The following is a 13818-nucleotide window of genomic DNA, read 5'->3' on the forward strand; positions in this document are numbered from 1 at the left end:
ATATACAACATTCTTTGCTGTCCCATTGTCTGTGCATATAAATAGATTTTCAGGTTTACCGACTCTTGAACATGCAACATATAATGGTCCATGGGAAAACAATCCGTATTCAGATCTATACCTCATGATTCTAATGATTGCCCTTGAGCTTTGTTGATGGTGATTGCTAATCGACCATTCCCTGAGTCGCCATCGTCATTTATATATCCCCCTGTGCACCCCGGCGTCCCCTTTGTAGTTATGTCCCTGTGTCCCGGTCGTCATTTATATTCCCTGTGTCCCGGTCGTCATTTGTGTCCCGGTGTTCCAGTCTGTGATTTCTCTTTGAGTGTCCCGGGCGTCATTTATATTCCTTGTGTCCCGGTGTCCCGGTCGTCATTTATATCCCCCTGTGCCCCCCGGCGTCCCCATTGTAGTTGTGTCCCTGTGTCCCGGTCGTCATTTATATTCCCTGTGTCCCGGTCGTCATTTGTATCCCGGTGTCCCGGTCTGTATATACATTCGTTTTTTAGTTTTGTTTTTCTCCTTTATTTTTTTCCTTTTTTCTTTTTTTTCTTTTTTAGTTTATTTAGATTTTTAGATTTTTTAGTTTTTTTATTAATTTTTAGTTTTTTTGTAGTTTTTACCTTTTTTTTAGTTTTTTTAGTTTTTTTTTTTACTTATGTCCTGGTCGTCATTTATACTCCCTGTGTCCCGGTCGTCATTTGTGTCTCGGTGCTTTGTTGATTGCTAATTTATATTATATTTATATTTATATTTTTTATATTTATTAATATTTTTTTAGTTTTCTTTTTCTCTTATTTTTCAGTTTTTTCCTTTTTTTTAGTTTTTTCTTTTTTAGTTTTTAGTTTTTTTTTGTTTTTTACCTTTTTTTAGTTTTTTTAGTTTTTTTAGTTTTTTAGCTTTTTTAGTTTTTTTATTAGTTTTTAGTTTTTTTTTTAGTTTGTGCCTTTTTTTAGTTTTTTCAGTTTTTTTTAGTTTTTAGTTTTTTACCTTTTTTTAGTTTTTTTTTAGTTTTTTAGCTTTTTTAGTTTTTTTTTTTCTTTTTAGTTTTTTTTGTAGTTTTTACCTTTTTTAGTTTTTTTTCTTCTTTTGTATTAGTGTGAAATAATTCAGACGTCATATGCGGACAAACACGACGTCACTCGACAGACAGACAGACAGACATAACCCACAAACAACTTATTTTTATATATATTTATTCATATTTTTTTAGTTTTCTTTTTCTCTTTTATTTTTCAGTTTTTTCCTTTTTTTTAGTTTTTTTTAGTTTTTTACCTTTTTTTAGTTTTTTTTTAGTTTTTTTAGTTTTTTAGCTTTTTTAGTTTTTTTATTAGTTTTTATTTTTTTTGTAGTTTTCGCCTTTTTTTATTTTTTTCAGTTTTTTTTTAGTTATTAGATTTTTACCTTTTTTTAGTTTTTTTTAGTTTTTTAGCTTTTTTAGTTTTTTTTTTCTTTTTAGTTTTTTTTTTGTAGTTTTTACCTTTTTTAGTTTTTTTCTTCTTTTGTATTAGTGTGAAATAATTCAGACGTCATATGCGGACAAACATGACGTCACCTGATCCACAGATCCACACACAGACAACTTATTTTTATATATATAGATATATATATATATATATATATATATATATATATATATATACTAGCTGTTGGGGTGGCGCTTCGCGCCACCCCAACACCTAGTTGGTGGGGGCGCTTCGCGCCCCCCCCCAAGCCCCCCCGCGCGCGTAAGTCGTTACGCGCCATAATAGTTACGCGCCATTGTAGTTGTGTCCCTATGTCCCACCTGTGAATATAGATATATATATATATATATATATATATATATATATATATATATATATATATATATATATATATATATATATATATATATATATATATATATATATATATATATATATATATATATATATATATATATATATATATATATATATATATATATATATATATGGTTTTAACTACGTAAAACTTGCGAATATACAACATTCTTTGCTGTCCCATTGTCTTTGCATATAAATAGATTGTCAGGTTTACCGACTCTTGAACATGCAACATATAATGGTCCATGGGAAAACAATCTGTATTCAGATCTATACCTCATGATTCTAATGATTGCCCTTGAGCTTTGTTGATGGTGATTGTTAATCGACCATTCCCTGTCCCGGTGTCCCGGTCGTCATTTACATCCCCCTGTTTCCCCCGGTGTCCCCGTTGTAGTTGTGTCCCTGTGTCCCGGTCGTCATTAGTATCCCGGTGTCCCGGTCTGTATATACATTCGTTTTTTAGTTTTGTTTTTCTCCTTTATTTTTTTCCTTTTTTTTCTTTTTTAGCTTATTTAGATTTTTAGATTTTTTAGTTTTTTTATTAGTTTTTAGTTTTTTTTTCTTTTTAGTTTTTTGTCCCGGTCGTCATTTATATCCCCCTGTTTCCCCCGGTGTCCCCGTTGTAGTTGTGTCCCTGTGTCCCGGTCGTCATTTATATTCCCTGTGTCCCGGTCGTCATTTGTATCCCGGTGTACCGGTCTGTATATACATTCGTTTTTTAGTTTTGTTTTTCTCCTTTATTTTTTTCCTTTTTTTTTCTTTTTTAGTTTATTTAGATTTTTAGATTTTTTAGTTTTTTTATTAGTTTTTAGTTTTTTTTTCTTTTTAGTTTTTTTGTAGTTTTTACCTTCTTTTTAGTTTTGTTAATTTTTTTTTTTACTTATGTCCTGGTCGTCATTTATACTCCCTGTGTCCCGGTGCTTTGTTGATTGCTAATCGAACATTCCTTTTGTCCTGGTCGCTTTCTCTTTGAGTTTCGTCATTTATTTTTTTCTTTTTTAGTTCTTTTAGTTTTTACCTTTTTTAGTTTTTTTTAGTTTTTTAGATGAAAATTTTTTTTAGTTTTTTCCTTTTTTTCTTTTTAGTTTTTTATTGGTTTTTACCTTTATGTTAGCTTATTTTTCAGTTTTTTCCTTTTTTTTTAGTTTTTTTTATTTTTTATTTTTTTTAGTTTTTTACCTTTTTTTAGTTTTTTTAGTTTTTTTAGTTTTTAGCTTTTTTACTTTTTTTATTAGTTTTTAGTTTTTTTGTAGTTTTTGCCTTTTTTTAGTTTTTTCAGTTTTTTTTTTAGTTTTTTATTGGTTTTTACCTTTATTTTAGCTTATTTTTCAGTTTTTTCCTTTTTTTCTAGTTTTTTTTAGTTTTTGGTTTTTTAGTTTTTTACATTTTTTTAGTTTTTTTAGTTTTTTTAGTTTTTTATAAAAATAAGTTGTCTGTCTGTGGATGGATGGGTCAGGTGACGTCACCTGAAAAAACTGGATCAGGTGACGTCAAAACTGAAAAAACTAAAAAAGGCAAAAACTACAAAAAAACTAAAAACTAATAAAAAAAATAAAAAAGCTAAAAAACTAAAAAAACTAAAAAAAGGCAAAAACTACAAAAAAAACTAAAAACTAATAAAAAAGCTAAAAAACTAAAAAAACTAAAAAAAGGCAAAAACTACAAAAAAAACTAAAAACTAATAAAAAAAAATAAAAAAGCTAAAAAACTAAAAAAACTAAAAAAAAGATAAAAAACTAAAAAAACTAAAAACTAAAAAAAAAGGAAAAAACTGAAAAATAAGCTAAAATAAAGGTAAAAACCAATAAAAAACTAAAAAAAAAAACTGAAAAAACTAAAAAAAGGCAAAAACTACAAAAAAAAACTAAAAACTAATAAAAAAAGTAAAAAAGCCAAAAAACTAAAAAAAACTAAAAAAAACTAAAAAAACTAAAAAAAGGTAAAAAACTAAAAAAAATAAAAAATAAAAAAAAACTAAAAAAAAGGAAAAAACTGAAAAATAAGCTAAAATAAAGGTAAAAACCAATAAAAAACTAAAAAGAAAAAAAGGAAAAAACTAAAAAAAATTTTCATCTAAAAAACTAAAAAAAACTAAAAAAGGTAAAAACTAAAAGAACTAAAAAAGAAAAAAATAAATGACGAAACTCAAAGAGAAAGCGACCAGGACAAAAGGAATGTTCGATTAGCAATCAACAAAGCACCGGGACACAGGGAGTATAAATGACGACCAGGGCATAAGTAAAAAAAAAAAAACTATCTATATATATAAAAATAAGTTGTCTGTGGATCTGTGGATCGTGGATCAGGTGACGTCACCTGAAAAAACTGGATCAGGTGACGTCAAAACTGAAAAAACTAAAAAAAGGCAAAAACTACAAAAAAAACTAAAAACTAATAAAAAAAAATACACCGGGATACAAATGACGACCGGGACACAGGGAATATAAATGACGACCGGGACACAGGGACACAACTACAACGGGGACACCGGGGGAAACAGGGGGATGTAAATGACGACCGGGACACCGGGACAGGGAATGGTCGATTAGCAATCACCATCAACAAAGCTCAAGGGCAATCATTAGAATCATGAGGTATAGATCTGAATACAGATTGTTTTCCCATGGACCATTATATGTTGCATGTTCAAGAGTCGGTAAACCTGACAATCTATTTATATGCAAAGACAATGGGACAGCAAAGAATGTTGTATAAGTTTTACGTAGTTAAAACCATATATATATATATATATATATATATATATATATATATATATATATATATATATATATATATATATATATATATATATATATATATATATATATATATATATATATATATATATATATATATATATATATATATATAGACAATGGGACAGCAAAGAATGTTGTATAAGTTTTACGTAGTTAAAACCATATATATATATATATATATATATATATATATATATATATATATATATATATATATATATATATATATATATATATATATATATATATATATATATATATATATATATATATATATATATATATATATATATCTATATTCACAGGTGGGACATAGGGACACAACTACAATGGCGCGTAACTATTATGGCGCGTAACGACTTACGCGCGCGGGGGGGCTTGGGGGGGGCGCGAAGCGCCCCCACCAACTAGGTGTTGGGGTGGCGCGAAGCGCCACCCCAACAGCTAGTATATATATGTATATATATTATATATATATATATATATTGTATGGATGAGTAGGGTTAAGGCCTCATTCAAGTGCTGGTCTATATTAATCACTAATTTAGGAAAACAGTCTTCCGTTTCTCCTTCTGTCTTTTTTTTTTTTTTTTTTTTTTTTTTTTTTTTTTTTTTTTTTTTTTTTTTTTTTGTGCTGTTGTATTGGTGATTTCTCTTTTCATGATATATATATATACATTATATATAATGACGTCATAAATTATATATATATATATATATATATATATATATATATATATATATATATATATATATATATATATATATATATATATATATATATATATATATATATATATATATATATATATATATATATATTTGCCGTGAGATAAACAAAAATTGGTATCTTGGGATATTATCTCATAAAAATGATCTTGATAGGTCAAAAGTCGGAGAAAATTCGTCAAGACCCTTAATTTTTGCTTTTGCAAATGAAGTCATGTACTAAAATAGACTAAAATAAAAAAGCTTATCGTATGTACTAAAATATAAGTACTAAAATACAATGTACTAAAACAAAAGCAGTACATTTGAAATTGCTTATCGTATCAAGATGAAATTTACGGGGTATCATGAGGGGGTTATTCACCTGAGCAAAAGTTGACATGCTCACAATACTACTGCTATTAATACTACTACCACTACTATTGCTCCTACTACTAATACAACACTACCAATACTACTACTACCATTACTGCTATGATACTGGTACTAATGTGGTAAGGCATACAAACGTGAAAATTTGAAATAATATTGAGGAAACATTTGAACTTAATCAAGAGACGCTATATGCATACAGATTGTCAAAAGGGCATATCTGAAGAATGGATTTGGGTACTAAGTTGGAATTCTCAGAGAATACTTAAAGGGGATGATCAATTGACCAAAAGGGAATATTTGCACGCTACTACTAATTATACCATCACTGAAACTTTTACTACTACTACTATTAACCCAACTGCCACTTTTGCAGCTTCTTGTAAGGCTAAAAGTATTAAGATGAAAATCTCAGGAAGTGCTTAGGCAGAAGTTGAACTACATTAGAACTATGAATATAGTGGTTATCAAAAGGACACATCGGTAATGCCCTATGAACGGCTAATAGTATTAAAGTGAAACTTCCAGGGCTTGTTGAGAAGGATATTTAACTTACCAAAAGCTAACAAGTTAATACTACTACTCCTACTAATACTAGTGTTATTATTGTTAATAATTCTATTATTCCTTCAGGTAGTATTACAACTACTACTGCAATAACTTCTATTATGACAATGCCTATGGGTATCAAAGTGAATTTTTCAAGACAAATTTTCAAGAGATTGAGGGAGGAAATCGAACTGAATCACAACACGCCGTATGCATACAAGTTGTCAAAGGGCATAAGATAAATAAAACTCAATAAAAGACCAAAAATTATCAGAATTAAAATCAAATACCTAACAACAACAAAGTGAGCTATTTGCCAATAACCGCGATTTGCACAAAATCCAAACAAATATGAACTGCCATCGGTGGATACTTGAAAATCCTATATTAACAATTCCGCTGATTTCGTTTCCAAGTTAAAGCAAGTTTCGGTTAAATCAAATAAAATTGTCAAAAGAGTGACACAACATTATCTCAGGAACGACTTACCATTAGTAAGTTGGATCTTTCATGGGTAGCTGTGGCAAATTTTGATCTAACCTCAAGGCATTAATGTATACCATGAATACAATCATTACGGTTGTTGTAACTAATAATGATAAGGGTATTATTCCATATAAAAAACATCTTTGTTCCACATATAAAAAAGATACCTAGTTAATGGACTTGAACTCGACGATAAACAGTTGTTGGATACCCTTGCAGAATGGGCACTGTCCATAATGCCTTTTGTAATTCGAATACTGTTTGTACAGATTCTTGTTTTTAGAAATCCTGCTGATCCAAAAGTTCTTTGGGAAAGATTCAAAAATCAGTTCCAAAAAGGATTTCTCTTTTCCTCGTCAAAGGGCAAGTTTAGATTTGCAATAGACCACAAAATATGGATTGCAATATCCATATTTTGTCAGATATCTTTCTGATCTTTTTTTTTCAAGACCAATAAATCAGAAGGCCAGAAAATGAAAAAAAAAATTGAGAAAAACGGTAGTATGCACTGGTTTTCAAAAAAAAAGTGTCAAGAAAAGAAAACTAAAAGTTACCAATAAATTTCTAATGTGGCTTTGAACAAATAAAGACTATATGTAACTACTTTTTAGTTTCAGTCCAAGTTATCCAGGGAACAAGATAGGCTGGACAAGCAATTAATGATAAAAAACTGATGATGATTCTTAAAAATGGTAAAAAAAATCCAAAATTTAGTGTTAGCGATTGTATTTTCCCCTTGTAATGTTTTGGGTTAGGCTCTATTTTTCCCTGCCATTTTCACTTTTTTTTTTGTATTTTCAGTCCCAGTTGTCCAAAAAACAGGTAGCCTGGACAAGCTATTAGTGACCAAAAACTGATGAAGATTCCGAAAAATGGTAAAGAAATCTTAAATTTGATATTAGCGACTCAGTTATAGTAGTATATGCCCCCATTGAACCAACTGATGGAGATACTAGTGACTCAGATGAATTTTACTTACAGTTACAGGAGCAAATAGACAGGGTACCAGGTAGAAATATGGTGTTTTTGCTAGGAGATTTCAATGCCCAGGTTGGTAGAAATAGGGATAGATGGTATCCTAGCCTAGGTAAATTTGGTGTAGGAAAAGAAAACAGTAATGGCTATAGGCTTTTGCAATTTTGTAGGTATAACAACCTAGTTATAACCAATACGGTGTTTGGTCACAAAATGGCCCATAAGTTGACATGGTATTTACGTGATGGTAAGACAGCAAACCTTATTGATTATGTTATTGTAAACAGAAGACTAGCAGGATCAATATAAGAACTAGGGTGTATAGGAGTGCCGTTAATGATGTTAAAAGTAAAGATCACCATCTAGTAGTGTCTAAGGTTAATTTAAAGTTGAAATTTCGGAAGGGTAACTCCCTCCCGGAAAGTTATGATGTTGGTAGACTTCAGGATGAAAATTTGAGAAAAAAAATTCCAGGAACAGTTGAGTACTAAACTTGAGGGTTTAAAATTTGACAACGTGGAAGATGGATGGAATAATTTCAGAAAAACAATTTGTGAAGTTGCTGATGGTGTCCTTGGGAAGAGTGCTAAGACTGCAACTAGGAATATTAGTGAAAAAGCTTTAGGTTTAATAGAGAGTAGAAGGGGTTTGTATAAGAATTATCTGAGTGATAGGTCGTATGAAAACAAAAGTAATGTAAAGAAAGTGGAGAAAGCATTAAAATATGAGCTAAGGAGATGTGAAGTGGAGGCGATGGATAAAATTGCTGAGGATCTGGAAGATGCGGCTAGACGGCATAATAGTAAAATATTATACTGGCATGTTAATAAATTGAAAGGGAGTAGCCAATCCGGACTAGTCCCAGTTAAAGATAGAAATGGGGCCACAATTAGTGATAAGGAATAAGTTAAAGAAAGATGGGTGGAACATTTTGAGAATGTGCTAAACCGAGATACAGTTGCAGGAAAAGATATAGACGAAAATGAAAAAGTTTGTAATATCTTGGATATGAAGGAAGAATTGTTTAGTGAGGAAGAATTAGCGACAGTACTAAAAAGATTTAAAAATAGTAAGGCTCCAGGTGCTGATAGTATGATTAATGAGTTTCTTAAATATGGTGGCTCTGAGGTTAGAAATAAGCTACTGAAGATCATGAACATGATTTTTGAAAAAGGGGAAGTACCTTATGATTTTAGGAAAACTTTAATTAAACCACTGTATAAGAAAGGTGACAAGAGTGAGTGTCGTAATTATTGAGGCATTAGTCTGGTCTCTGTAGGTAGCAAATTACTGAGTAATATGATACTTTTTAGACTGAGACATGCTGTAGACAAAGTTTTAAGGGAAGAACAATGCGGTTTAAGAAAAGGTAGAGGATGTGTCGACCATGTTTTCACTCTTGGGTTAATAATTGAGAAGTCCCTTCGTTGTCAAACACCTTTGGTCCTTACTTTTATCGATTATGAGCAAGCTTTTGATTCTGTTGATAGAACAGCGTTAACAAAAGTCTTATCGTTATATGGTATACCAGAAAAATACATTAAAGTGATTTGCGCTATGTACGAGAATAATACTGCTGCGGTTAAGGTAGGAAATGAGGTTAGCAACTGGTTTTGTATTAAATCAAGAGTTAAGCAGGGTTGTGTTCTATCCCCCTTTACATGGATCATTTTGATGGACTTCGTCTTAAGGAGCACAGGAAAGGCAATTGGAGACCATGGAATCAAATGGGGAGGAAGAACGCTCCTGGACTTAGATTATGCTGATGATTTAAGCATATTAGATGAAAGTGTGAGCAAAATGAATGAATTTTTAGAGGTTTTACGAGTTCAGGGTGCTAAAATAGGCTTGAAAATTAATGTTAAGAAGACTAAGTCACTAAGGCTAGGAATAAGTGAAGATGAACAGGTGACACTAGGTAACGAAAAGATTGATCAGGTTGGGAGCTTCAGTTACCTTGGTAGTATTATTAGTAAAGATGGTGGGAGCAGTGAAGATGTTAAAAGTAGAATAGCTAAAGCTCAGGGTGTTTTTTCACAGTTAAAAAAAGTTTGGAAGAATAGAAAGATAAGTCTACATACCAAGATTAGAATATTGGAAGCTATAATGATGACAGTGGTCAAATATGGCTCTGAAGCATGGGCACTCCGAAAAGCAGATGAAAATTTACTAGATGTTTTCCAGAGAAATTGCCTACGGATTGTTCTGGGTACCCGGCAGACTGCTCGTATTTCAAACAGTAGGTTGTACGAAAAGTGTGGTTCAATCCCGCTTTCTGGGGCTATAATGAAAGAAAGGTTGAGATGGCTAGGCCACGTTCTACGGATGAAGGATGACAGATTACCGAAGATTGTCCTTTTTGGCCAACCGTCTAGGGCTACACGGAAAGCAGGTCGTCCTTGTCTGGGTTGGGAGGATGTCATAAATAAAGATTTAAAGGAAATGGGAACTTCCTGGGAGGGTGTAAAGAGGGAGGCTTTAAATAGATTAGGTTGGAGGAGGAGCGTGCGTGGCTGTGTTGGCCTCAGGCGGCTTGGTCCTGCAGTGAGTTATTAGTAGTAGTAGTAGTAGTAGTAGTATTTTCCCCTTGTAATTGTTTGGGTTAGGCTCTATTTTCTCCTGCCATTTTCACTTTTTTTGTGCATTCTTCAATGTAAAATCTGTCACTGTGAAAAATAAACTTTGTTTAAGAGACATTTCAGAAAATTGTTTACCCTATTTCGTTAGGAAGTATATCCCAAAGACATCACTTTTACTTACCCGACACTGCTTTATGATGTCGTTCTATTGGCAGAGATGGGTGTGTTATCTGGGTTGCCAAAAGGACACTTTTAGTGATTTTTTGACACTTTTTCACTCTGGGTGACACCGTGCCACTATTGGGTGAAAAAAGGCCACTTTTTGAAAAAAAGGACACTTTTTGGCATTTTTTCAATATCAGTACCATATATATTTATTTTCAGTTTTTTCTTAACTGTAACTGCTTTTAATTTGTGCTTTTCAGGTTCGTTTCCGTCTTAGGGATTTTTTTTTTATCGTATCCGCACTGCTTTTCTTTTCAAAAGCGCAAAAATTCAAACGTGGTGAAACATGTGACTTGTTCAACAGAGTTTAGAAAAAGTTTTTTGATAAAAAACTGAAGCAAGCATATTGCTGCTGGTAAGTAAAAGCTTAGGGTGTTTTATGACTTGTTGTCTACAGGAGTATGCAGAAATTCGGCCTGGATAGTAGTTAGTAGCAAACTATCTGATCCTGATCTGATTTGCTGCTGCTTAATCATTTCTTGGACGAGGGTGAACCTCAGTTGATTTCCTGAATTAAGACATTAATCTTTTCGTAAATATACAGTTTAGTTTCACATGCATTTGAGAGGGTGGACCTGTTCCATATGGGCACAGTCTAACCCACAAGAAAATTCTCTGGTAACTGTAAACATGTAATACTGTCATTGACTGAACATCACATCTAGTGTGCCAAGTGCTAACTAAGAAAATGTGCTTTTTGCCCAAAGTGATGAAAGGATGCAAGAAAAACAGTGAAAAATGTTTTGCTTTACATTCTGTAACCTGGCGGACTGTTTAAAGCAGAAACAGAAGACTGTTATTGACACCAACCAAGCTTCCAAGCCATTTCATAAGCAAATTGGCCAAATTGTACCTACCCAATCACATGCAGTGTGGTCACCCCTGGTTACCTTTTTTGTGAAACAGTCAAAGGAACCCTCTGCAGACAAGGCTTCAAAAGATAAGGCATCCAGGATTCAAGCCTACATGAAAGAGCCTACAACTAAGGCATATCTGTACTTTCTGGCTTCTGTGCTTGGTAAGGTAAATACATTGAATATAAAGTTCCAGTCTGGGGACACAATGATCCACACTTTGATAACAAGCTTCAGATCGACATTGAAAGTGATCATGAGAATTACCCCTGAATCACAAAAGCCGCAGAATAAATAGTTGAAATTACTAAAAATACTTTAGCGTAAAGAGCAAGGTATTAGGAGGAGGTGAGCCCCTCACATGGGTAATAATTTCTGTTCATTTTAAGTTTTAATACTGCTGCTTACTTCCAGCTGAAAAAAAACCTTTTCATTGTTTTTTTTCTTAAGTAATGCTAGTAAATCCTGCGCTCCCTTCATGGACATTTTCTTCCCCCATGACAAATTCCTCAAAGGAAAGTTCTCCCAGCATATCCCCCTCTTCTCAACCCCTGCCTCCAACCAAAAAATCCTCCTGAAAACGCCTGTACACTTCCCAATAACCATTACTATATGTAAGCACTGGTCAAAGTTTTGAACTTGTAACCCCTCCCACAGGGACTGTGAGGGAGTAAGTCATCCCCAAAGACATAGTTATAAGGTTTTTCGACTACGCTGAATAAAATGGCTATCTCAGAATTTTGATCCGCTGACTTTGGGAAAATAATTAGTGTCGGAGGGGGCCTAGGTGCCCTCCAATTTTCTTGGTCACTTAAAAAGGGCACTAGAACTTTTCATTTCCGTTAGAATCAGCTCTTTCGCAACATTCTAGGACAACTGGGTCAATACGATCACCCCTGGGAAACAAAAAACAAATAAACACGCATCCGTGATCTGCCTTCTGGCAAAAAATATAAAATTCCACATTTTTGTAGATAGGAGCTTGAAACTTCTACAGTAGGGTTCTCTAATACGCTGAATCAGATGGTGTGATTTTCGTTAAGATTCTATGACTTTTAGGGGGTGTTTCCCCCTATTTTCTAAAATAATGCAAATTTTCTCAGGCTCGTAACTTTTGATGGGTAAGACTAAACTCGATGAAACTTATATATTTAAAATCAGCATCAATATGCGATTCTTTTGATGTAGCTATTGGTACCAAAATTTTATTTTTTAGACTTTTGATTACTATTGAGCTGGGTCGCTCCTTACTACAGTCCGTTACCACAAACTGTTTGAAAAGAAGAACGCAAATCTGGCTCTGGAGTTGTGAGAAAACCATTTAAAGCCTTTTTTTGTCAACTTTTAAAGTATAATGGCTAATTTTCTAGGAGGACACTAAAAGTGTCCCTTTTTTGCTGAATTTGACACTTTAGTCCCAAAAAGTTTTGGCAACCCTGTGTGTTATTGAAATTTTGAAAAGCCTGCCCGATGTAAACAAAATTTCTAGTTTATAGGCCTATCCTACATTGATTCCTGTTTTTATGGAAACTCTTTAAAATTATGTGAATATCTTACAAGCAATATAGCCTACAAACATTATCTATAGCCAACCTACTAACCTTATCAGGCTTGTTTTCCCTGCAGAATTCCAATGTTGGCTATAAAAAATACTAGGTTAAAAAAATCACAACTGTTAAATAAATTTTTCTGCCAAGTTGAACTGATAGGATTGTCTAGGTTTTTTTGTTCAGCTATGCTGTCAATATAATATTCCTTTAGGCCTATATGTTTTAATTTTAGGCTGTTCTGTGATAAATAGTTCTGTATCTATGGTCTGTGGATAGCCCATTCTACATAATTTAAGTTAGAAACTTAGGTTAGTTCCAAATTTTAGGCCTAGTTTAGCCAAGCCTACCAATCTTCAGGCTAATAACTTGAAATAGTAATTTAATGTTGGCTAGGCCTTATTGTATTCTAGCCCTGTTATCAATTAAGCTATTACAGTCAAGATAAAATTCAAGTTTAGCAACTGTTTGCTATAGGCTACTAGAAAGGGGTTAGGTTAGAAAAATGAAATTTTCAGGGATAGGTCTACAGGCTAAAGTATATCCCAGGAAGGTATTCTAAAGTACCCATCTCCACTCCTTCTCCCTCTAGAGGGCCCTGAAATTTGCCTACATGACAGGTCTATACCTATTGAAATTTTGACAAAACAACATTTTACCTTAATTTTCAGTTACTAGTTGCCTTTTCTCTGCCTTTAGTTTTGAAAATGCAATTCCTGTTATTTGAGTAGAATTTTGAGCTATATCAATGCTTTTTTTTCAAAATTTAGGAAATGTATTTGCATATCTTTAAAGCCTTATAAAATAGGATTGAGCAAAGTTATGAAGCTGAAAACAATTTTGTTGTAGTTCAATTAAGCAGAAGATCTATTTTGCAAGGTTCACTTTTATAACACACATATTTTTAAAGG

The 13818-nt window shown here is 32.4% G+C and overlaps 1 protein-coding gene across 5 annotated transcripts in view; it reads left to right on the plus strand.

Annotated features, from left to right (window-relative positions):
* Positions 1-13818, plus strand: part of LOC136042268 (golgin subfamily A member 6-like protein 4) — an 81441-nt gene that overhangs the window by 32191 nt on the left and 35432 nt on the right. The window contains exon 1 of one of the 5 annotated variants that reach the window (XM_065727220.1): positions 7585-7602. The exons of 3 other annotated variants lie outside the window; for them this stretch is intronic. In XM_065727220.1, coding sequence (XP_065583292.1) covers positions 7600-7602 — 3 coding nt within the window. In that variant the 5' untranslated portion in view covers positions 7585-7599. Of the gene's footprint in view, positions 1-7584; positions 7603-10763; positions 10862-13818 lie in introns of those variants that run through there. One more of the 5 variants, XM_065727221.1, reaches the window with a different exon arrangement.

The sequence above is a fragment of the Artemia franciscana genome, unplaced genomic scaffold (genome assembly GCF_032884065.1).
Source record: "Artemia franciscana unplaced genomic scaffold, ASM3288406v1 PGA_scaffold_97, whole genome shotgun sequence".
NCBI classification, from domain to species: domain Eukaryota; kingdom Metazoa; phylum Arthropoda; class Branchiopoda; order Anostraca; family Artemiidae; genus Artemia; species Artemia franciscana.